General features: G+C 34.9%; 1 protein-coding gene across 2 annotated transcripts in view; it reads right to left on the bottom strand.

The window, feature by feature from the left end:
- Positions 1-591: 591 nt before the first annotated feature.
- Positions 592-24,599, bottom strand: part of RAB28 (RAB28, member RAS oncogene family) — a 66,215-nt gene continuing 42,207 nt past the window's right edge. The window contains exons 5-8 of one of the 2 annotated variants that reach the window (XM_056347538.1): positions 11,478-11,581; positions 8,580-8,657; positions 2,187-2,287; positions 592-1,295 (exon numbers count right to left, since the gene is read on the bottom strand). In XM_056347538.1, coding sequence (XP_056203513.1) covers positions 2,192-2,287; positions 8,580-8,657; positions 11,478-11,581 — 278 coding nt within the window. In that variant the 3' untranslated portion in view covers positions 592-1,295; positions 2,187-2,191. The remainder of the gene's footprint in view (positions 1,296-2,186; positions 2,288-8,579; positions 8,658-11,477; positions 11,582-24,599) is intronic. The other variant, XM_056347542.1, reaches the window with a different exon arrangement.

Raw genomic sequence — 24,599 nt, 5'->3', positions numbered from 1 at the left:
CTTGAACAGCTTAATAGGAACACTCACTTGAAGGACCTTATCATTTTCACTTAATATACAAGCTTCCTTCACTCAGCCTCATTCATTTTCTAAATCTCCAAATGTTTTGCTGGAATTTTTAGGAAAATAGATTCTAGAGTTAGAATAGGAAAATATTTCTAGTTCGGAATCAAGTTTGCTTAAATTTTCTCTCTTTAGCTTTCTATTCAGATGTGCCAGCAAAGAACTGCATGTCTGAAAGAGACTGCTAGAAAAGGAACAGAGGAGAAATGTGATGGTCACAGAGCAGGCAGCTTTTTATTTGTCATTTACTCTGAACTAGAAAGAAAAGAGTACCAGGCCAAAAGTCATTCAGTTAGTTATTAAAAATGACTGATGCTAACTGATCTATCAACAGTTTCTAATGCATGCTGAATATATCACTCAACATTTACACCCCAAACTGTTGACTGAGCTTCATCCATATTCATGAAGATATATGAGCGTAACAACTACTGCAAGAAGTAAAGCTGATGTAGTAATAAAAATACACAAACACACGAGCATACTTCAGAGCATCCATGGAGACAACTTGAGACTTCAGAAAAGTAATTATTTTTATATTACAGCTTTATTTCAAGCACTATTTCTTACTGGATACAATTTACACATTTTCCACTATGTATATATATTAACAGAATACTTAAAAAAATCATCCCTAGATAAAATATATTACGTGCTTAAAATTATTCCAGCAATGGCTCTTCCAAGTTACATTTTGCGGAGTGCTAGTTCAGATCACAGGAGGAAAAAAAATAAAAAGAAAGAGAAAAAAAATTTAAAACTGCTTTGGTAAAATACCCTTCCATGCTGATGTCTTTAAAAGTATTTTTAATGCAGGACTTCTTCATCCATTTTTATTCCAGTATCTGTCAAATAGATAGGAGGAAGCATATATAATACAGTTATACTGCTTTATTTAAATATAATTTTAAAGAATACAGGTCTTAATTTTTCAAAGTGTGTGGTCTCACGTTTGAATTTCAGCCGGTCAAAAAACTGCCTGCTGCTTCTCAACGTACGGTGGTGCAATATGTTTTTGAAACCTCTAGTTGCATTGTTGCAATGGTCACTGTTAAAACAAAGTTTCTTTCTGGTAATTCCAGAGCCTGCTTAAGGTAGGAGGACCACCAAAAGTACCAAACCAGAGAAGAATAGCACAGTCACTGAACTGCACACATTGAGCTTCTAGGAGGATTAACGGTTCTTGTCACAGGCTCCTGACTGTAGTTGACAATATCTGCCTTCACCACCCTCTGTCATAAAAGAAAACACAGTAACAATCAGATAATATCCTCATGCTGACAAAGCATTCAACAGATATTTTACTATAAAATATGAGGGGGGAAAAACTGGGCAAAACAGCCACTGCTTTGGGGTTTTTTTCATTACTTCACAGAAACTCTTATCAGATGCTAATTCTCATTCTAAATACCAGTTAATCCACACTAAGCAGAAGGAAATGCCTTGGTAGGTTTTCACAACACTACAAATGGAACATGACTTTTTTGCAAAAGCAACAAATACAGTTTTACTTCCATGAAAGTTGTTCTGTATGGAAACCATAAAGCAGTATTTGTTTGCAAAGACTATGGTATGCATTCTTTAAGAATAACTGCCTAAATTGTAACTGGAAATTGTATGTAAGTTTGTCTTTCCATCTTTACTCCAAACACTTCACAGGAAAATATGGACAGAATTCAAAGTAAATTCCAAACATAACTATATTTCAAACAAGTTTTGATAGTCAAACTGACTAATGTTTCTTTTCTAATACAGAACCAACAGATACTACCCATTCTATTTACAAAGCATTTGATAAGACTGTTGGTCTCTCCTATATAAGAAGGAAATGAGATTCCAATTTAGTGTCCATTTGAGGCAGCTATCTAACATTTTGAATATACAGCACTGAAGGACCTTCCTAATACAGTAACATGAAGTATTTCAAATTTGCTATGAACTCTCATGGTTTCTCTCAGAAACACCATGTAATTGTACACAGAGTTCCAAATTAATATGTTAAGTATTACAAGTGCTTACAAATACAAAATATATTTTTCCAATCAAACGTATTGCAACAGGTAAAAGTAATGCAGCTTAGAAAAAACAAGAACAAAACAAAACCCCAAGTTTTCCATCAATACCTGAACTACTGCATTGAGCAGACTTTGCTCTGGCAGTTGGAAGTGTTGTGCTGTTGATTATCTTCTTCAGGATATTTCACTAGTTCTGCCCTGACAACATGCTGTTAATCATGTATCAACGTAATGGATAGCGAGCAAGGAGAAGAATGTTAAAAGAGAAGGAAAAAAAATGGAGATATTCATCAGTAGTTGCAAAGAATGAATGAATGATATAAGACTACGCAAAGCAAAACAAAAGCACATTTGTTTTCAGGCCATATGATACAAGAGCAGTGTGTCTAGCCGAAAGCGTCACTACCAGCATCAGGGCTGCTTCTCAAGCTTCTTCAAGGACATGCCCTTTCAAAGCACTGAAGGGAAACGTTCAAACGTGCAACCAATGAAAGTGTATTAAAGCAAGAGAAGGAAGGGAATAAAAAGGAAGGCAACTCAGTGGAAGAAAAGATGACAATGGCCTAATCTTTTCAGTCTAGGGTATCTAAATATTACATCAGTTAGCTTCCTAGCAACAATTGTTACAAGTGCATTAGATGTACACATGGATCTTTTCCATCACATTAACTATCACGTTATAACCAAATATAGAATAAAAAACAGTAACAAACTAACAACCTCACATCTGAGTGCTGCAAGCTTTGGTTTTTCTTTACTTCACATAAAAATAAAAGGCTCTCATTTTTCCCCTTAAAGACAAACAAAACTGTTGAAAGTTTTGTCGCTATTAGTAGTATTCATGCAAAGGGGAGAAAAATTCTCAGAACAATTTCAGCAAAGAAGTCACAGAACAGGTAGGTCTGCTATGATAGATATCCTAAACCAGTTTAGTGTTTTTTTTTTTAAATACTTCAACTTTTACACAACATATTTTCCAGCATAAACTGAATGGAGAAATGCAGAAATACTGTTTTTTTAAAGGAAACAATATATAAACCAGATTATATGAATATATAAACCACGTATGTTAAAGATACCTCTGCAAATAAAACCCATCCGTCAAGCAAGAGTGAACTGACTGGTAAGGGATCTGGATTTATTAGCTGCTGATGTATTCTTCTTGAGTTTAATTGATCACATTCATATTATCTTATCTAGGGGACACACTCATGATTTACTGGACTCCTGGCCTGATGTTTTCAAGGCAAAGGTTGCTAAATCCCATGTAAGGCAGTAGTAGGAGTTTTAGCATTAAACAGTGTTATCCGACCTCACAAGACCTAGTTTCTTCATACCAATCTTTTGACTGGAGCTGGGGTGGGGGTGGGTGCGGGAGGGAAGTCTTGCAATCAATAGGCAATTAATTGTTCCTTGAAACATTGGTCTAAATCCCATCCTGTAAACACAGGCAGGTTAGTGACCCATGCTTAGGCATGCTGTAGCAAGAAACTGACTATCATAAATGACTTGGATTTTCTAAAGGAATTTCATCTAAATAAGAGTAAAAAAATACTGCTGCAATATTTCTTTTATTAACGTCATGGTAACTAAAAATTTTGTCGTCTTTGTATCAGTTTCTATGTCAAGCATATAATTGCCATGGTTCAAAGCACTGTCAATAATGAGAAATAACCTTTCTTGGTGCAGGTTCTCTGAATTCCAGATCTGACTTCTCTGCCAAATATTTTATTGTAAAAAGCTGGCACACACACCCTAGTTTGCTTAACTGGCATTTAGTTAAACAGAAAACTACACATCACTTACAAAAATGCGAGCTCTTGACAATGCCAAGGAACAAAGCTATACCCCATGCAGTTTTTATAGTACGGTTGAAAGTACAAAATATAGAAAAAAACCATTTCATTATAGTGAAGGAGCTATTTCCTTAAATTTCATCAGATCCTTGTGATTTAAAAGGGAGAGTATTTTGAGGACTGAAAGTCAGAATCTGCAAATTTTTTACTTTGGAACTGCTCCATTTCAAAAACATGCTCTACTTTCCAGTCACGCATAAAAAGTAACCTAGTTCTTTGTTTCACCACAGTTTTGTCCAAATAAAGGTTTGATTAACAGTCATCTCAGCATGTTAACAGACAAGGTTTAGTAGCTCTAGCTGAGATAGTTTAAAAACTTACCACCCCCAAATGTCTGTCCTATTCCTCTGCTGGAGATCACTGCTGCCAAAGGAGAGCTGGTGGAATGTAACGTGTACTTGCACCTCATCCGCTTCAGCACAAAGTCTGGCAGCTTCACTTAAAAACAACTTTCAGCAGCAGTTTAAGCTAAGCTGCACAACTTCACCCTGATGTGGCCAAGGCACATGTTCACCTTCCATTTTCTGATTCTGCTGTGGGAGTGATAAATTCCAGCAAAAGGGCAGTAACAAATAGCTTGGGTTGCATTAATATCTTAAACTGCTGCAGCTGTTTTCTAAAACAATGCATGGTAAATAATTCAGTTTCTAAGGCTTGTTCTTGCAGTTAATTAACAGAAGTTGCACTGTTACTTTGAAGGGAACCAAGAACCCCATCCACTTTTCACAGAGCTTCTGCAGTTCTGCCAGTCATCAAAGCTCAAAAGCCATGAGCCAAGCCCTACAAATCCATACAAGTTAAAATGATTTGTTTGTAATTCCTATTACTCATTTCTAGCCACCTGTAAGTCACTTCTAAGATCTTCCTAGTGACTGTGACAATTATAATTGATTTTAAACACAAGAAATATGATTTTCAGGCATAAAATCAAAAGTGCTAGAAACAATGTTTTAAAGAGTAGTCTCAATATTAGACAATCAGTAACAATGAAGAAATATGTAATAAAACTTAATTGACATGTAGGATTTCATTGTTGGCATTTTACACAAACTTAGTATTTCATTTTATATTTTGTTACCACCTAGACTGAATGAAGACATCTGATGTTCTCTGACAAGCATATTCAAGCAGCAACCTTGTAATTTTTCAAAATGAGGAAATCTCATGTTACACAAATATGAAAAATGCAAAGATATAATCCAGCATATAAGTAGTGCACATCTGTAAAAACTAAAATGTATTTTACTCTGTTTAAAGATTAAATCCAAGTCAACACTTGCGTACTTACTGATTTAAGGATGAGTCACACTTACTATTGTATTGGTTTTATTTGTTTCTTTATAGCTTTTATCTAGTATCCATCTATCCACTTTTATAGTCCAATAGCTAGAGTATTAAATGCCTAAAAATTTTAAGGAACACACTCACATAACTGTTCCACAACTTAAGAAAGCCCTATGCCTATTCTACAGATGGAGGGAAAGTCTGTGGTCAATCAGAAACCTAGTAATGACAACATCATCTCACACCACGTCCTTCCAGCCAAGAGATCAGCTCCATGCTATTGGGAAACAGCATCTACACATTACTCCAATTAGGCTTTTCCACTCTAGACTAATTAATTTCTCTCAAGACATATCCCTCTATTCATCTCCCTGAGGACATGAAGATTAGTTTTCCTTCTCCAGTTTTATGCAAAGATTTCCCTTTTCTATCTTAAGTGACCAGGGTATTTGGTTCCATACAACAATGAATCTTAAGATACAACCAACAGACCCTCCAATACAGTTCCCATTGGTTTCTCACTAAGTTAAATGGGGGCAATTCTTACAGCCCACTCAAAATAGCACTCTCAAAGGAAGCAAATGTTTTACTGGTAACAACCGTTGCTTGTTCGGAGTAGATTGAAGCTATGCTCGATTAGCAGAACTTTGCAAAGTCAGGCAGCTGCTTTCCAGCATTCTCTCTCTAGCTGCATGCACAGTGTAGCACCACGTAGAGACTTCTGCTGTACCTGAATGGCGACAATGAAGTTTTTCTGTCCAGCTCCGTTTTCTGGCTTTGTTTCTTTCTTTCTTCTTTTGTTGTTCTTGGTTCTTTAGGGTTTGGGAATTCTTTTATCTTTTTTAGTTTTATCACTATAGCTTGGAAACGCATTAACAGCAATATGTGGGCCACAGTGAGTATTTAATTTATGCATATTAGCTATTCATAGGCTATTGCTACTGCAGTTTTGCATAATACAAACTTTGTCTGATCCACGTATTGCATATTGCATTGATCCGCTCAACAAAATTAAAAACTGTAATTACAATGCTAAGGTAAGAGGAAGCCTACTTAAAGCTGATACCAATTTGACATAAGTAGCTATGTATTCTTGAGTCAGGGCTGTATTAAGATTCTTACTTTAAAAAAAAACGTAAAAATACACACTTTCTTTAGAAAGCTACCATTTTCTGTATAACCCCATTTATTATATTCTCTTTTTAAGGTATTTGAATACCTGTCTACAAGCTTACACCTGAGTTACCAGAACACAACACGACACAGCACAGAGAGGTCTAAGACTAATGTTCCAGTGCTAGCTAAACAACCGAAGAAAAATTAAAGAACTCTTATGTGCTGAATTATTTATATGCAAATAAACATGGAGCTCAGAACAATAGATGGATGGTGCCTTAGTAGTAAAGGATTATTGAAAAGACACACTCAATATTTCTCTACCTATAAATTACATCTTTTCAAAGCACCTTAGCTTTGCATGTTAGATATGCATTGTAAGTGTATTTTACCATTTTACTGTTTGCAATACAGTTTTCTAGTGTATTCTTCAACTTCAACACTTCAACACAGATTGTAAACACTGCTGTGGCAAAACACTTTCAGAAATTACATATTTATTGTACATTTCAAAAAGCAGGAGACCAAGCTTACCTAAGAAATGTTTTGCTTTTTTTTTTTTTTAAATAAACTTGTTGACTTATTTTGTGGTACTTGTTTAATGTTGGTAAAACTAGAAGTTCCAGTATATTATACCACTAGAACAGCTACTTTTTGGTTCAGTAAGTAAATTTAAAATAAGTGTATTGTAATCTCAAACGTCATTATAGTAAGGGTTGCCTCAGTAGGACAATCTTCTGGTTTTGAGGTTTCTGAAACTGGGTTCGCATAAAATCTTTCTGGTTTAAACCTATGCACACAGTCTTACTGGCAGGAAAATTATTTTTAGAAGCAGGAACTAGAAGAAGGTGGTGGTAAGAAAAAGGGGGTTATATTAGAAACGCTCTTGCTTGCTTGCTTTCTTGAACAATTAACACATTTTTGCTCTCCTAACTTTCCGTGGTAAAAACTCAGTGACTTCCAACTCTGACAGACATAGTAAAGCAAGGACTCACATTTTAATTAACATAGTTACAGCTCAAATTTTTAAAAACGGCAAAACCATCTTTTCCCAATTAATTTGTAAGGTCCTAAAACAATGCTTTCATTAGGGCCATTTTGCATACAGCAATTACTGAACAGCATCAACTGCAGCAAAGCTCTGCTACAGTCCACAGCAGGACATACATGGAGCAGGGTTTTGCCATGTGTTCACAGTGAAATCACTATATTCACATCCCTAACTGACTGCTAACCCATCTAAGAGAATGGGAGACAATCTTCTTGACGACCTTCCCACCTAGTGCAGTGGAACGTTCTCCCCTCTCTCAGTCCTTTCTAACTGCAGAGGAAATGGCAGAAAATCCCCTAGATAACACTCATAATGCAAAGAACAAAACACAAAATGCAAGAGCAGAAATCATGCTGCTCCTTTAGGGGGCAATTATTTGGGACTGGTAGGGTGAGAAAAATAATCATAGATGCCAGGGAGCCATAATAGCTCCCCAAACGCGTGACTCCACAGGTCTGCCTGCCACTAAGAATGGGTATACTGAATCAGAATAGGATTAATTTCTCATTTGCATATCAGGATAAAATGGGAAATAGTGACCTTACAAAGTCAATATCCCTTCCCAGAGTCAGACAGTCACAGCTGAGGTCCTGTATTATACAGGTACACAATGAAGACTAAAATCTGAGATTATCGAACGTAAGATTTGATATAGTTAATTCCTGACTCTCTGACAACTAATATTTTTACTGTATAATTACAATGAAGATAGATTTGGAAAATTTCTACTCACAGAAGCTTACATGCTCTATCACTTACATGTTTAGTGTTCTAAAATGAAATTTGGTTTTAAATACGTAAAGAATTAAAAAAGAACAATTGTCATAAAAACTGTATCTGACATCAATATACAGTATTTAATGTATACATAAGAGTATCTTCCATGCTACCTGTACATTACATGCATACATACAGATGTTTTAACCTCTAAACCAATTCTAAGCACTATTTTTAAAGAAACAGCTCTCAAACTAAAGGGTTTTATTCTAATTTTTTGAACATATATTTTCTTCTTTCATCAAGTTTATCATGATGGATAAATATAGAATTATATTATTTAAAAGCTGTTGTGAAAGTAAATAATTGTCTTCAGACCAACAAATGCAGCTGCTTTAAAAAAAAACTCATTGCAAATAACTGTCCTTTAATACTAAATAAAATACTAAGAAAAAATACGTATTTGTGGAAAATCACCTGTGATTGTTCCAATTCTGCTTTGTTTAATTTGATGCCAAGTATATCAGCAGCAATTCTCTGAAAACACAGGAAGACCTATGGAAAAAAATTAAATTGCATTTAAATGATTAAAAACAGACATCCTTGAGGTTCTTTCAAATGTATCATACCATTTTTGAACTGTAAACAATGGGATATACAAAATTATGACCTGTGCAAAACAGATCTGAAAATAACCTCATCTGGTACATTCAATTTTGTTTAAAAATTGGAGAAAATAACTCAACAATAGTACAAGGAATGAACAGTATGCTGGATTGTTAAGCAAAACTTCTACTGTGCCTCCAGAGACCGAAGTTTAAACAAGCTTTTACACAACCCACCTCTCAAATACTACTCTCAGTGCTATAAAATATGAATAAGGGTATTCACTAACGTTTAGCACAAAAATATATCACCAGCATATTGTGCAACAGAGGTGTAGGTTTCTGGAATTGAGAACAACAGAACTGAGCATCAAGTTCACCAAAATCTCTACTACACACATTTAAAAAACATTAGCATTACAAAAGCCAAGCAATAATACATTTGTTCTGAAAAGTCTTATAAAACATTCTGGTTGTTGCAGTGAATAGAAGCATCTAAGAAACAAGATTTGTATGGCATGCAGCAGCCTGGCAGAGTTAGAGTTTGGACACGGTTTGACAGATAACATTGGGTGGCAATACTATCTTAAATAACACCTTTACTTCATCTCAATCCAGTCCACCAATCTTACTGTTTAGGCAGCTGGATTTTAAATGAGATTAAAGAACACAAGAGATGTTAAAGAGAGGAGCTTAAGCTTGCACTGCGGCTGAACACTACTGTCAAGCTACACGTTGTTTGACTGAGCTCAAAATCTGAACTACTAACGTTGCTCTTCATCATGCAGCTGCCACTCCCAAAAGGGAAGTCCTGTGTAAGGGCTTTTAGTAATTTTCAATGAAAAATCAAAAAATTACCATTTACACAATGTCTCCTTATACCTGACACTGAAACCAGTAACGGATTAGTGGCACAACCAACCAACATGGCACAACCATGGTCAATTCCAAAATAATTTCTATTTCTCTGAACTACCTGGTCTATTCTACTGGCATCCCCACAGCAAGAAAGGAAATCCTGAACAGGCTTCCCTTCTCCAGACACCTACTTTAACCCGCATCAGGCTCTCAGGTGTACTGAGCTAGATCGTCTGCCACAAGGATGCTTTGTGCATAAAACATTAGGCACAAATTCAGTGCTTTAGCTATGAAATTTGATGGACAGTATGACAGCTATACTAAATCTTTCCTGACTTTTTTTCTCCCCTGAGGAGACTTTCGGGCTTTTCTATGTACATTAAATTATCTTTTGCAAACAATTTTGTTGGAAAGATCTGAGGTAAACAAAACAAATAATTTGTCTTAACTGAGTATTTAAGACTCTTCTAGACTATATCCACAGCAGCAATGGATGGCCTCTTCTTCTGTCCTGTCTAGGGTAAACACCCTGTCTTTCCTGCATAACTACCAAAATACATGAAGATTTTGAAAGGCCACTATGCGGTAACAGTGAAAGAGTTCATTCAAATTTATATTGAAACTAAAAATGAATGACTGTAAACTCATACCTTCTTTTGTTAGTAGATATTTAAACAGAGATTTCTGGCTAATGCTTTCTAGGTATGTTCACATTCACTTTTGTTTTTAAACAGTTTAAAAAAGTACAATCAGCATATATAGTGGGATGTGTAATTCATGAATCAATTAAAAAGATAGATTCATTCATAATTTTTAATGTTAAAGATTTGAACCTTATAAAAAGAACTGGTTTTTCTTCCTATTACCAAATCCCACAAAAAGGTTGTCTCCTTGAGAAAGGAAGATATTTTATCAGATGCACATTTCATTGAGTGAAGTATTATAAAGTTACAAAAAAGCTCAACTTTTCACACTGAAAACTAAAAATTATGCCGAAGATTTTATACAAACTATAAGGAGAATCAGCACTCACTGTGTTTGTAATAGCAGTATTGTTAGACTTCACAGAAAAAACATTACATTATAAAATTAGGCAGTCCATTGTATAAGTTTCATCAAAGGTCTTATAATAAGGATTCCATTTCTATTACAGGATTATGGATTATACCCTCATACAATTAAACATGGTCTTACTGTTCAATAACATTAAAAATAAATTATGTTGTCAATAAGTAACATTAAGGAGATAGATACAGGACTGTTTTATGGGAATGTGACATTATGCACATGACAGATATCTAGCAAAACAATATGATGTCATTTAATTTGACTGATACAGTCAACTGAAAAAGAACCTTTTCTTCCATACATTTCCAACTAAAACAAACCACTCAGCTCAGAGTCAAAAGACTCTTCATAAACATACTCTGCAAAGGATTATAAATACCATAATGTTCATATTTCAATGGACCTGCAGAGGGAGTGTCTCTCATGGCTCAGGACCCATAATAAAAACTTTGATTGCAATAGGGTCCTGTGATGTTATCAACTGTTGAAAGTTCCTATATTGATAGTCTATAAGACGGGAATCCATCTGAAATGAAGAAATACATTTAACTACAGACAGATAGCAAACAGAGATCCAGCTGGTCTCAGTCATCTTGTTGATGTATAAACTAGATCATTTCCATATTAAAATCTATACTTCAAACTTCAAATCAGATGAGAAGCCGCTGTAACTAATAAAGAATATATACACTCATACAAAGATTATTTTTCATGGAACTAGGCAGGGCAAAAAGGACCTGCAGCAGCCCAAGTTCTCAATGGTTTGATATGTGGAGTATAATAAAATAGCATCTTTAAAACAAAAACAAAAAAAATCTACAAGGGTTTTATTTTTCTTACTCACAGAATCTCCTGTCTTGGCCGACACAAAATGGCTACTGAAATTGTTTTCCTGACAAAATCGCTGGTGCTTGTCAACTTTCACTGTGCGCATATGCTCCAGGTCAACTAAAAATAATTTGAAGAAAGGAAAAATTACTACAGTGGAGCCCATTCAGTTACCTGTCTTTGAAATTTTTCATTGGAAACATATGAGATGTAATCTGTTCCTTCACAGGTGTATGCAAATCCAAGTTTCTTTCTTTTTATAATCATTTGCTAAAATAAAAATAAGTAAAAACATTAGATTAATTGTATTTGCAAACTAAATTGAAACCACAATTTAAATTGTACAGTCAAATGCAACAAATTCTTATCTGAAATAAAGGACAAATATAATTCTGGATACACAAACAATTTGTAACAATTTTACTGCTAACTACATGCAAAAATCTGAGACATAACTAAATTTTGCACATTCTTTTTTGCAAGCATGATGCATATTGGAGATTCCAGTGTAATCTAAAGACTTTTACAAAACAGAGTTCACCAAGCACATCTGAATCTACATATTTTTTCCTCAGTAAAAAATGTAAACAAGTTATAAAGAACTTTATTGTAGTACATGGTAGAGCAAAAACATTCCCTATAATAAAAATTAACCGAGTAAAAACACTGATGCTTAGTTACTTGCACATGAAGCTTTCAATTCCACAAAGGTATGGTTCAGAAAATTAAAAACAGTAAAATTTCACGTGTCACACGCATTTTCATTTTTATCATTTTACAACCATTGCAAATAGAGCGAAGCTTTCAAATGGTATTTTATGTTTAAAAACACCAGTTGCTTCCAAAACAACATGGAACTCAAATCTTGCACAGATTTTATTGTGTACATTCCAGTTTCTCCAAATCTGATCCTAAGGTAACTGGAAACTATATTGAACAGTTTCTCTCTTTTATTGCATTACAGTTCCTATAAGGGTGTTGACTCAATGCTGACAAATTATAAGGCAAATATATTCAGAAGGATTTAAGGACAACCAGGCTCTTTCAGTCAATACAGGAAAAAAAAACTTAAACTGATTTCCTGAGGAAGGGACCCAACTGACTTGTAAAAACTTGTAAATTTGCAAATCTAGTAAGTCTGCATAATAGTGTCATTTGATTATCAGCTGAAAAAATGCTCTCCTACTACATAAAAGGCTTTATTTTAAAATGATACTGGAGGTCTTTAATTTGTAAGCTCTGGAGATTTTCTCTTGGAGATTTTTAGTCTAACAGGGGATTCCTACACCCCATTTATACTGCTTACCTTGGTTAATGTGGAGTTTTTGCCAATTATTACTGTTCCTTGCACATCAGTAAAGCCTTGTTTATAAGAACAGGCCTAAAATCATCCAGTTACCACAGGCATTAATTTGTGAAGGACTAAAATACTAAGCTATTAACACTAATGTTTGCAGTACAGTTTTTCGTAATACTAAACGCAGAATATATAGTTTCACAAAAAATAGGAAGAACAAATACATCTACTAAGATAAACCCCAAAGTCAATAACAATTTTGTTAAAAACTCAAGCAGTCTATGTAATAGCTACTTAACTTTTTTTCTCTGAAAAATAACTACCAGAAAAGAGCCTCTTAAAACACTTTTAAGAATAAAACACAGCATACTGCCTAAACCATATCATTATTAACATTATTTTTACTCTTCACATACTAGCTTTAAGTGCAGCTTGGAAAGCACAACAGTGAGATTACTCTTTTGGGAAAAATAAATATATTTTCTTTATTTTTATTTGATGAGCTTCTTAAAAGAACCTTAACCCCACCTCCAAGTTTCACTCACTGTATTTCTTCAACTATACCCAACTCTAAAAACCTACACACGATTACAACAGAAATAAATAAATAGATAGATAGCATTTACACTGATTGCTCTAAAATACCATGGTGTGCTTATGTAAGTCCATAAACACAAGCTCACAAGTTACAGTCTCTCAAACTCTCTTTCCCAGGAAGGAAAGAAAAGGAAGTAGAAAAACACAACAGCATTCTAAAAGGTTGATGAATTTCCAGGAAGACAATGTCACTGCCATACCGGAAACCATATCCTCAAACGCCTCCTATGTTCTATTCAAAGAAACATCAATAATAATAGATGGTTAGTGGAGCATGTACTTTACTACAGTAGAGAAATTAAAAGTCTAACAGACTGGAAGTGAAAATTAAATTAAATTATGTTTCTGAATTTTGCATAATTCTCAGTCCCTCTCCCCACTTACAAGTATTTCACCTTGTGCCTTCTGAATGATGGGCAGCCTGCTATGAACTGTATGGCTACTGTTATGCTAGATAACTGCCAGATAGCTGTGCATGTGCACACTCTCAGTCCTCTGTAAATGCAAGGCAATTCATGTTACATTAGCTCTCAATGAAAGAGAGCACAGTTTTAGTACAAGAAAAGGGTTTCAAGCATTAATAAATATTTAACCATACAAAGCTGCAGTTTGCAGTCAATGACTATGCTAGTTCAAATTACTTTGCATTGCTACAGGCTAAGGGCACGATCATAGTTACTGAAGATCAGCTAAAACAGGGTGAATGGTATGCTGTGGTCCTTTTTTTTGAACATCTGACATTGGTCAGCTCGACAGGCAGAATTCTTAGCACACCAGGAGATAAGTCTTGTCCAGCTTTTATTTAGACATAGCAGCAAAAAGACTTTAAGGAGGAATTTGGGGGAGAAAAATGATTTTCTAAAAAGATGTTTAGAAGAAATGCAGGGACTTCATAGACAGAAAACTAACAGCTGGCCAATGCAGGCTCATATGATGAGCCAATTAACAGCAGGAATAGATATCTTGGGATGAAGGATGGTACTAGAAGGCACTTAAGCCATGAAAAGTGTAAAGGCAAAGAGAAGTAAGTTCTGGATAAAAAGAAAGAGAATCAGATACATAAATACATTTTGATTTTTACAAACCAAGAAAACAATCTTGCAGAATATTCTAAAATGACTAGATAACATTGCATTGGCCAAGGAAAAGGAAATACTGAAATTAAGATGCAAAATAAGAACATCTGAACTGTGGTAATGGTTATGATAGGCCATATCTAACAAAGGTCTCAAAGAAAGAATCTGTAAGATTTGGATACACATCAAACACAAACATTTAGAGAACGGCCCAAAATGAAGCTTACATGCCAGATGGTACAGTCATCCTCCTCATCTGAACAGAATGAGAAAGACTACAATAGCAGGGGAAAACTTAATAGCTCCATTTTTACCAAGTAGAATATAAACTGATGCCTAGAAATTCACAATGGGATGTCTAAAGGTGACACAAGGATTTTTGTTGGAAAAGTGAAAAGAGACTTAACCATTTGCAAACGGTGACTCTCTAAAGAACACAAATGTTACAAATTAGTACTTTGGGTTAAGTGCTGGAACACAAACTGCTATCTACATTAATAAATTATGTTTTCTGATCATGAAAAGCTAAAGCAACCCTAAAATGTGTAAATCTTACAGAATGCGGTGAGATTATTTCTTTGATCTAGCACTTCTAATATTCTAAAGCTCTTAAAAATGGGACCAACATGTAGGAATGGCAGTTAAAGGTGTAAGTTACCAAAGCCATAGTTAAAGTGTAAAAGGAGTACCTTGCTAATTCCTTGACTATAGAGGAACCACTCCGTTTATTTGCATTAAATAGAATACTGAAATGAACCACATGAAAACTGAAATTGGAAGAAGCAGACAGACATCACGAACAATGGTGAGGGGAGCTAGGTCATAGTATTGTTCGCCTGATTGGCAACCCATAGTTGACAGATATATGGAGAGAATGGAGAATTTTTTTGGAGGATGTTTCCCCTCCTGCAACTCTGTTTCCAACCAACTAGTCAAGAGCCCAGCTTTTTGCTTCCCTGGAATACAATTAAACATTCACCTTTAAGCTTGTCTAGTGTGAAGAGTAATTTTAATTAAAACTAGCAAGACAAATTGCTGCTCCATAAGTAACAGATCTACACACGTTTGTATGTACAGGTATCCCATAAAGATACTGGCACAACAAAAATAGATTAGGAACCTCAGGAATTCAGACACGACTGCCACCAACCCAAACAGATCCAAGTGAAAATCTCCCCTCAAAGATGAAACCAGCATAGATCAGTGTCTGCTGTAGCAAAAGTAGGTAAGACTTACTAAAATACTTGCTTCTCATGAACTCTAGAGAATTCCGTTTTGATTTGTAGGTGAGACTAAACAGAGTTCTAGTGAGGTGAAAAAAGAAAACAGAATCCTATGAGAGAAGTATGGAACTCCCACAGAAATCCCAAAGATATTCCCTTTAAGGCATTCCTGAAGATGTGAGAAGAAAAATAGGTAAAAATATTGCAGAATTTAGGTAAGGAAAACGAAGTAAACACCATCATGAAGTAAACACCTCTGTGGAGAGCAAGTGACATTTGGAAGAAGGACAAAACAGTCATTTTAAGTTAGGACCAGAGAGATTTGATTAGGTCACACCTTCAGGTGATTTATACAAAAAACATTTTCATTATCTTTTGAACTGCTGCTATACATTACTTATTTGCAGTGAAAAGCTAATAGTGGTAACTCAAAATGGAAAAGGAAACCCTATTTTCAATGACTGTCTGAAAGGCTAGATATCAAATAGAAAAATTCTGAGCAAACACTTGAGACAGTATAAATAGTTATTCAAAGAAAAATCTCTACATAACTTTTCTTGAGAAATTAAGAGTAAGTCACTGAAATTTTAGTTTACTGGGTAGGAGCAAGGGAAAAACACGAGGAAGTGCTGGATAAAACACAAATGGGTGCTTCAAGAGCAATTCAGTCTTGATTGAATGATTCTGCTACTTTTTACCTGAGACTCTGAAACCACTAATGGTAAATAAAATAATGCCAAATATGTTTCTCTTACGCTATTCAGATATACGTACCATTCCATAAGATAAAAAAAGCCTGCAACAAGCCACATAGCACCACTGTGCAGGGACAATCATTTCCATTCCATTACACCATATATACGGGGAAAACCAACAAACAGCTTAAATACCACTTTAGCTCACCTGCTTCATTGAAATGAACTAGAACAAATATGATTAGCTCATCAGAGTTTGCTTCAAGGAATAAAGTGTGGTATCAAATCCCACAGCTGTATTGTCTTCAAATTAAGGCAATAATAAAATATGTGTAACAATTTACCAGAGTAATACAACTGGCACAAACACAAAGGCAGTAAGAATTTTAAAATATGTATCAACAGTTAGAAGAGATCAATGTTCCAGTTTTATATTCTTTCAAAATGCCAAAAATGTAATAATAGAATATTTTGATTTAAATATTGTCACACAAGCAAATAACTGCACATACTCTAAAAAGACAACAGAACACCATTTTTGCAAAATGTAAAGGCTGCTCCTCATGCTATTTATCTCCCTTTCCCACAGGGCTGCCAGTCTCTTCTTTCATAACATCAGTGGAGAAGAACTCCATGTAAAACTACAGGGGTTTTTTAAGTCGGAAAACATCCATTTTACATGAATCTTCCTTTCGGGTAATTCTGGAAGAAACACAAATATAAAAGTTGTACAGGTACTTCCAAGCAGCTGAAAAAATAGTGACAGTACTTGTTCAGAATGGTCTAAACAGCTGAGTGGCATGCATAATGCATGTTAAGCAAGTCCGACTGTTTAATAGTTTGTGGGTATTTCTCCTGGATCATGAGATTACACTTGAAAACTATGCAGACATTTTAGATGATTATACCAGTGATAACTAACCTAACCACTTTCTAAACCATATGTATGAAAAGCAACATGAAAGAGACAGTTCAGAGAATTTCAGTAAAGGGACACCTATCCACCCAGATCTGACCGTCTTTCACTTTCAAACCTTGCAACTGCAGTAACCACGAGGGAGTCCGTTACAAATGGGCAGTTCTCCTGTCCAAGCTGAACTTTTTTTTCATTCATAATTACAGTAATTGCCATTAAAACTGGTATTAACACATAAATGACTTTACAACTATCTAGTTTTGCAGTTATCGTGCATTTTATAACTTTTTCATCTTTTAATATCATTAAAGGTAGTTTTGAAGTTATGAGTAAACATCTGTATTAATCTATGGTACCACACAAAAATATATTCTTTTATAGTATGCTGTGAAAAATGAAATATAAATCTTTCTGCAAAGTATTTGCAGCTGTTCACACAAGGTATACAATTACATAATGTTTAAATAATGAGCTATCACAATTAGCTCACACAGACATGACAAGTAAAATGCTTTAATAATTTATTAATTTGATTTACATGTGCTTAAAATTATGTACACATTTTCTCTTCTGAAAATACTCCAGGGTCATAGAAAAGGGGGCTGTATATGACTACCTTTTTTTCATCCTATTTTTTGCTATAATTTCACAATGATTTCTTAAGGACAAACCCAGCTTGAACAGCTGAAAACCTAACAAACTGAAGACGACAATACTGTTACACAGAATTACCCTCGTGCAGTACACACTGCTCAACAACTGCAGTCAGTTTAATTTCAGAGCGTGAAGGTTCTGCTTCTCCCATGCACAAGCAAAAGTGGAATAAAAGAAGGACTTCTCTAAGAGGTGCCAAATATCTACTATTCTAAGGGACAAACCAGAAATTTGGATGAAGACTGGAGGCAGCATTCTGGGCTTTACTGGCTTCACTGCCTGGTTTATCAGACCTCTGCCCCACAGCACCTCAGCAGAGCACAGCTTAGCCGGTCCCACCGCTCTGGCCAGAAGGGACCCCTTTCAGGCCTCCTCTGCCATAAGCAATATAACCCAGTTTTAATTCTAATTCTACCATCACTCCAAAGAAAATAAGATTAAAAAAGCAACAAAAAAACCTCCCCAGATTTTTATTGCTCAGCTTACCAGTAACCTACTGCTTTCCCACTAAAAGATGGAGCTATTTCACTATGCCTTAGCTTTTAAAGAATATTTGAATGGGTTACTTAGAACTTCAAGCAAGTGCACTTTCACAATTAGACACAAAGGTTCTTTCTGTGTAAATAAAAAAATAATCTGACATTACAAATAAGTGATATTAATTATTATTATCTGATATAACATAAGCATAACCAGAGTTATGCAGAAATCATAATTAATTTGACAACAAACTTTACTGAGTCTGCAGTACTATCACACTTTATGTATTACCTAGCTTTTTAAAAATCAGTTTTGACTTGGTACTGTTAAATTACTACAGTAAACACTTCTCAAATACTCAAACCTCAATGTCAGAGTGCAAACTGCAGCTTTTTGTAGTTAAATTTTTATTAATACTTTCAATCTTTTTCCTCGCACTAAAATTGTATAACCACCAAGAAAAGGAAATTCTTTCATGGAAGTCCTGAAAACTATGCCACTACTCTGATTTAAGGAAGCTCAAACAGAAATATAAATATAGTTCCAGTACAGATTTTCTCAGTAATTTTTTCAGGTTATCAAGAAAACATCTAGAGTGTTGATCTGGTTATACTCATGTCAGACAAACTACATGTCACATTAACTACCTCCAGGAAGTTATTCCAAACACAAAATAAACTGTTTATGCCTCTTCTCAGATAGATAGCATGACAGATTGTTATTAGTTGAAGACAGATGAAATACATTAATTTGATTGCAAGCATGTGTTTACTTTCTCACTGTCATGCACACTACTCCTGATGCTTCCCTATGAGGACACAGTAACAAATCAGATGTTGTATTAGAAGAGTTGTTAAGGCAGAATAATAATAGCTGGTGCTGCATTTTAATACTTTAAAAACTATACTTAACATTTCCAGTTACAACAGGAAATTACTGGTTTCAGAAAGCAAAAAAAATGATAGCTTAAAGACTTGTAATTTACACAAAACACTAACGCTTCCCTAAAAAAACCCCCAGATTTATCAGCAAATATTCTTCTCAATTATTAAAGAAAAATATAACTTTCTAAATGCCTAATCTATGATCTGAGCACCTTCTAAACCAAAACACAAATTCCTACAGATACAAAACAAGAAAGTGTATGCCTAATATGGGAAAGGAAAGGTGACCAATTCCTAGGTCTCCAATTAAAAACAGAAAGGCATCTTTTGCCTGTGAAGTGAGGTTTGCCTGGGTTTATGCATACCTCTCTTATGGGCCTCCACTTATTTTTACAAAGCCTATGTGGAATTCTCTTTCCTCTTACAGAATGACAAAGGAAGACAAAATCTGCGATGAGCTTCTTAGAATAAGGGTAATTCACACAAAATTACATTGATGAAAAGTGTTTTAGCACAGAAAATAAAAAAGAATGTTTCAGCAGGACAGGTTCTCTTTGATTTTTATTTATAGAAGTAGCTGTAGTCTTTATATTAAAGTTTTCTAGATAAAAACAGCCCATCTTAAATGAGACTTTCTAAAACTATTAAACAATAAAGAATAACAGCATTTCTTTCTAAAGCTATAAAACACAGTGGTTCTTGAGTATCTTTAGAAGACAAAAGGTTAGTGAGGTTAACATTTCCCAGATCTAAAACAGGTTTTAACAAAAAACAAGAGCACCCAGAAGCAAATGCCTCCATCTCAGCACATGTTCAACTAAATATAGAGGACATACCATGAAAAGATTCTCACCTAATAACAAGCATGTATGTTTGGTAGATGACAGGTCATTTTTAAGAAGATATGTTAACCTTTACAAATACAAACAGCAGGCATCTTTTCATATGAGAGTAAAATTCTTATGAAGAAAAAAAGAACACACCCAAGTTTCTTTTCAAAACTAGGATGACAGATGACTGGCTTACACAGCTTGAAGAGATACATAAAGAGAAAATAAGAATATTTTTTCCCTCAGCTAGACATTTCCCATTTAAATTTTTTAATAAATTCTTGGCAGAAGTTCTTGTAAGCATTTATCATCATTTGACAAACAGACTTCAGATTACACTAACAGAATCTGATCCCTTCTGTTAGGTACCTATACTCCTTATCCCTACCCCTAATGCAGGCATTTTTTGAAACAAATAGTCAAAAAAGATCATATTATTAAACAAATACACACAACTGAGTCACCTTGTAATATTATTTTAGGATTAAAACGTAATTTGAACAACTCTGCCCTTTTTTGCCTTTTTAAAAGGGTATATAAGGACACAGAAAGTAAGAGAGGAGGGTGAAAGGCATGTCTTGACTGTTATCTCCCCACCCTGCAACTCAAGTGACTGAGTACACTGAAGACTTATCTAGACAGCGGACAGTGGCATCGCAAAGAGATGACCAAGTCAACTTGAAATGCATTAATCTGGGCACTAGGAGTTTAGAGGTGGCAGCACAGACTTCTGTGCAGATGATTTTACTACATTTTACCTGTTTACTGTCTGCAGTGTACAGACCTAAATAAACACACCCTTAGGGTAAGTTAAATGAAGTGGGGATGTGAACAAAAGAACAAACTCTTTTGTGCATACTGGACAATGAACTTATGGAGAATGAACAGCCCAGCTTCCACAAATTAATGCCTCTGAAAAGCATCATCTCACAGGACTTTAATGATCTTTAATTTGACACCTTTGGTTATTTTTTTTACTTTCCATAGAGAAACATATCCTAAGATTACAAGCTCCTCCTCAAAAGAAGACAGTTTGTTCACTGTTGCTTTTTATCCAGTCAGTCAGACTCACATGGGCCTGCAATTACCTCCCTGCAAAAAGCATCCCGCAATTACCAACAGATCATTTGCTGATTAATTCTCTTCCCAGTAAATTAGGCAAATACTATTCTTATTTTTACACATGGAAAAATGAAACATGGTATGAAAAGATAAATTTAAAGCCTTGCCTAAGATCACATGAAGTTTCACTGAACCATTAACTCATTGCTTTGTGCACTAAATCATCTTTCCTTTCATCTTCTTCAACACTTCTATTCGGCCTTCCTAATCTTTGTGCCAATGAGAAATTTGATAGCAATTAGTTTTACTTCTTTATTAAATTAAAGCTGTTAATCTGGACTCAAACATCTTTATAAATAGCTGCTTCCTGGAGACAAGGAGAAATGAGAAAATAGCAGGGATGGGCCCCCCAGATGGATTTTTCTCACTGTATTTATTCAATTATAAAAATCACTGGGCAGTCACAGTGACCAGCACAGCACAGGAACACAGCTGAACATGAACTGAGAAAACAAAACAAACTAACCTGTACTCACACAAAGCATGACCCAGGATGCCCAACAACAGCTGGAATTCCAGTCCTCACAGGCACACAGTTTAACACACTGGCATTAGATAATGAAATATCTAATGAAATTATAAATGATACAGTAATAGCATTACAGTGACCATTTCAGAGAAATTACAATTTTGTTAATTAAGTACCATAAGTCAAATACAATAGAGCATAAACATATGTAATAATTATTTTGTATATCTGAAACTCCAGCTGCAGCATTTCTTCTCACATTCTTAAAAGTTTTTACAAGTAATAAACATACTATTTCATGTTTTGGATCCAGCATACTTCAAACACACTAATTAAACACACAAATTGGAAAAAAACAAGTTTCAAGTGATATGTCATTTTCTCATTGCCAATGTTTTAGTCACTAAAATAAAAAAGTTACACCATTTACAATCTACACCTCTCACCAATATAACGTTACCCTTTACAAAGCAACACATGAAAAACACATAATTACTTGATTCACAGTCTTGTAATAATATTTTTAACACTACAGTAACTGCAATACATATTTTTAAATGTTAATATGAACTCCTCTGGACAAATTATTTTGACCAAATAATAGTTGACTTCAAAAAATACATTTCTCCATTACACATTACCTACCATTTTTGCAGGTAGTTTCCAAACTTCACTATATCAAAATTTAATGACTGCCCAAGCACTCTGAAACAAAGCTTGCTGACAGAAAAACAACAGACTCTTCTTTGATTCAACATGGAACAATTTTTATCAGGATAACTGAAACTTTCAAAAAGCTGCTTAAATTGATTTATCTGAACTGCTAGTGACAAATTGCTGGATTTCAATAGCTTTTTTTCAAACAATAGTTCCCCTTCTTGTAATATTAAATCTACTTTTTAGGACAGAAGTTTAAAAAGTATTTTTAAAAAAATATCTTAATTTCTCACTAATTCAACAATAGATATCCTTTGTTTTGGTTTAATTTAATAATTTCATAAACTTAACAGTGTCAAAAACATATGACAGCACTGTGATTACTGATATTCGAAGTTGAATTAATTTTTTTTAAACATTCTTTAACACCTTAGTGAAAACATAAAGCTGTAATGTACTAAACATTCAGAAGATGGTGCTAGTCCAATATATCTGCAAGCCATGGATAGATCAGCTTTTTTTCATCTCTCAAATATTTTCTCTAATTTTGATGTATCTAGTACATCATCACTGAATTTATCAATCCCAGGACAAGGTACAGTCATCTTCATTTAAATACGAAGAACACTATTAAATGATCTCTCATTCTAAAATTCACAAAGATTTAGTGAATTGACAGCCATAAAATATAAAGCTTACTATAATTTCATAAATTCAATGTCTTGGGGTCTTAATGAAAATTCATACAACATTTCTTAGATCCTATCTTTAATCACTCACATCTGTCCCCTTTTGCAGTCAACAGCAAGAGTTTCCAGTCACAGTTTCAAGACCTACCGATGACAGCACCAAAGCTCGGAAAATCTCACCAACCTGTCCCACTCCTGGTTGCTCATTCCCACCCTCATGCCACGGCGCACTATTCTCTCCTCACCTACTTCGGAGGCCACACAACTCATACATTAAAAACAGCCTCTTTTTTTTTTTTTGCAATGTTCTACTTAACCCAGATCAAGTCACAGATCTGATTTCCCATGGGGTTGCAGTGCTTACTTCAAGCTGTAAACTGGCTTCACCGCAAAACCAGCCATCATGGAACTGAAGCTTCTGTGAGCTCGCAAGGGCTGAATTCCTGGTCAGCATTCAAAAGGGCAGGCAATTTAACCAAGTCAGTCTCACTACTGCATACGAAAAACTATATTTTTCATGTTATTAAAGGCAGATATCTCCTTATTAAGAAATTACATGCAGTCTGTAGTTATAGACAGAATACAAAACAAACCTCAACTACCTTCCCGCTCCAAAACCCCATAAAATGTTAGACACATTTGCAGCACTGCCTATAATTCAAACATTCTACAGCACCTTGCAAACCAGGTACAGTTGTACAAGTAATTTCTTCCAAAAATAGTAAATCTGGACATAGGATAACATCAAGCAAAAAGCTTTATCCTTACATAGCAGTTCCTAAAACAGTGTTCTCAAAATAATGCATAGGAATATATCCCAGAGCAATATATTTCATGAAGCCATGGAAATGAACTATTAATACAAAATTTCTTCCTATAAAAAGCATTCACTTAATAAATAACAATTCCACACAGGACCCACTCTAGCATTCTTGATGGCCACCGTTGCATCCATCTATATAGACCGTTTCCACAGGTATACTTCTGCTGACTTGACGTCAAACAGCCATGTTAAAAAACTGGCTATCATCTCAAGTGTGATGCTTTTATCCAGTACTCTGAATTACTTGCTGCTAACAGAGCCAACCCAGATCACCTCCAGGGCCCTTCTATGCCTGATTCCATTGTTGCTTCCAGCAGATGTAATAAAGAGTTGGAGATACTTAGTGCTTCTCCCACATACCCCTCTGGGAGCTCTCCCACAACAAAAATTATAAATGAACATGAAATCATTCACTGGGATATAAAAACAAACCTTAAATGTTCAAAGATCAGGCCAAGTCAGTATTATTGTTATTACAATAAACCTCCAGCATTAAGCAATTTCAAACATCAGTTCTTCTTCCAAACTTCTTCAATGTAGAGGCTAGATTGGCACATATCTGAGTGAAATTACTCAGTTACTAGGCAATTTATTACTGCTTAACTGTTCCATGTGTATCAAATCTGTTTGACAGCAGCCCAATTTTTCTTCCATTTGGAAGCTTTTGTAACTAGCTACTACTGAGCCAAACTGTTTTCAACTGGCAGTTAAAAAATTAATTGTACA

This window comes from Falco biarmicus, chromosome 1 (genome assembly GCF_023638135.1).
Source record: "Falco biarmicus isolate bFalBia1 chromosome 1, bFalBia1.pri, whole genome shotgun sequence".
Classification (NCBI taxonomy): domain Eukaryota; kingdom Metazoa; phylum Chordata; class Aves; order Falconiformes; family Falconidae; genus Falco; species Falco biarmicus.
This window is presented reverse-complemented; position numbering and strand designations above follow the sequence as displayed.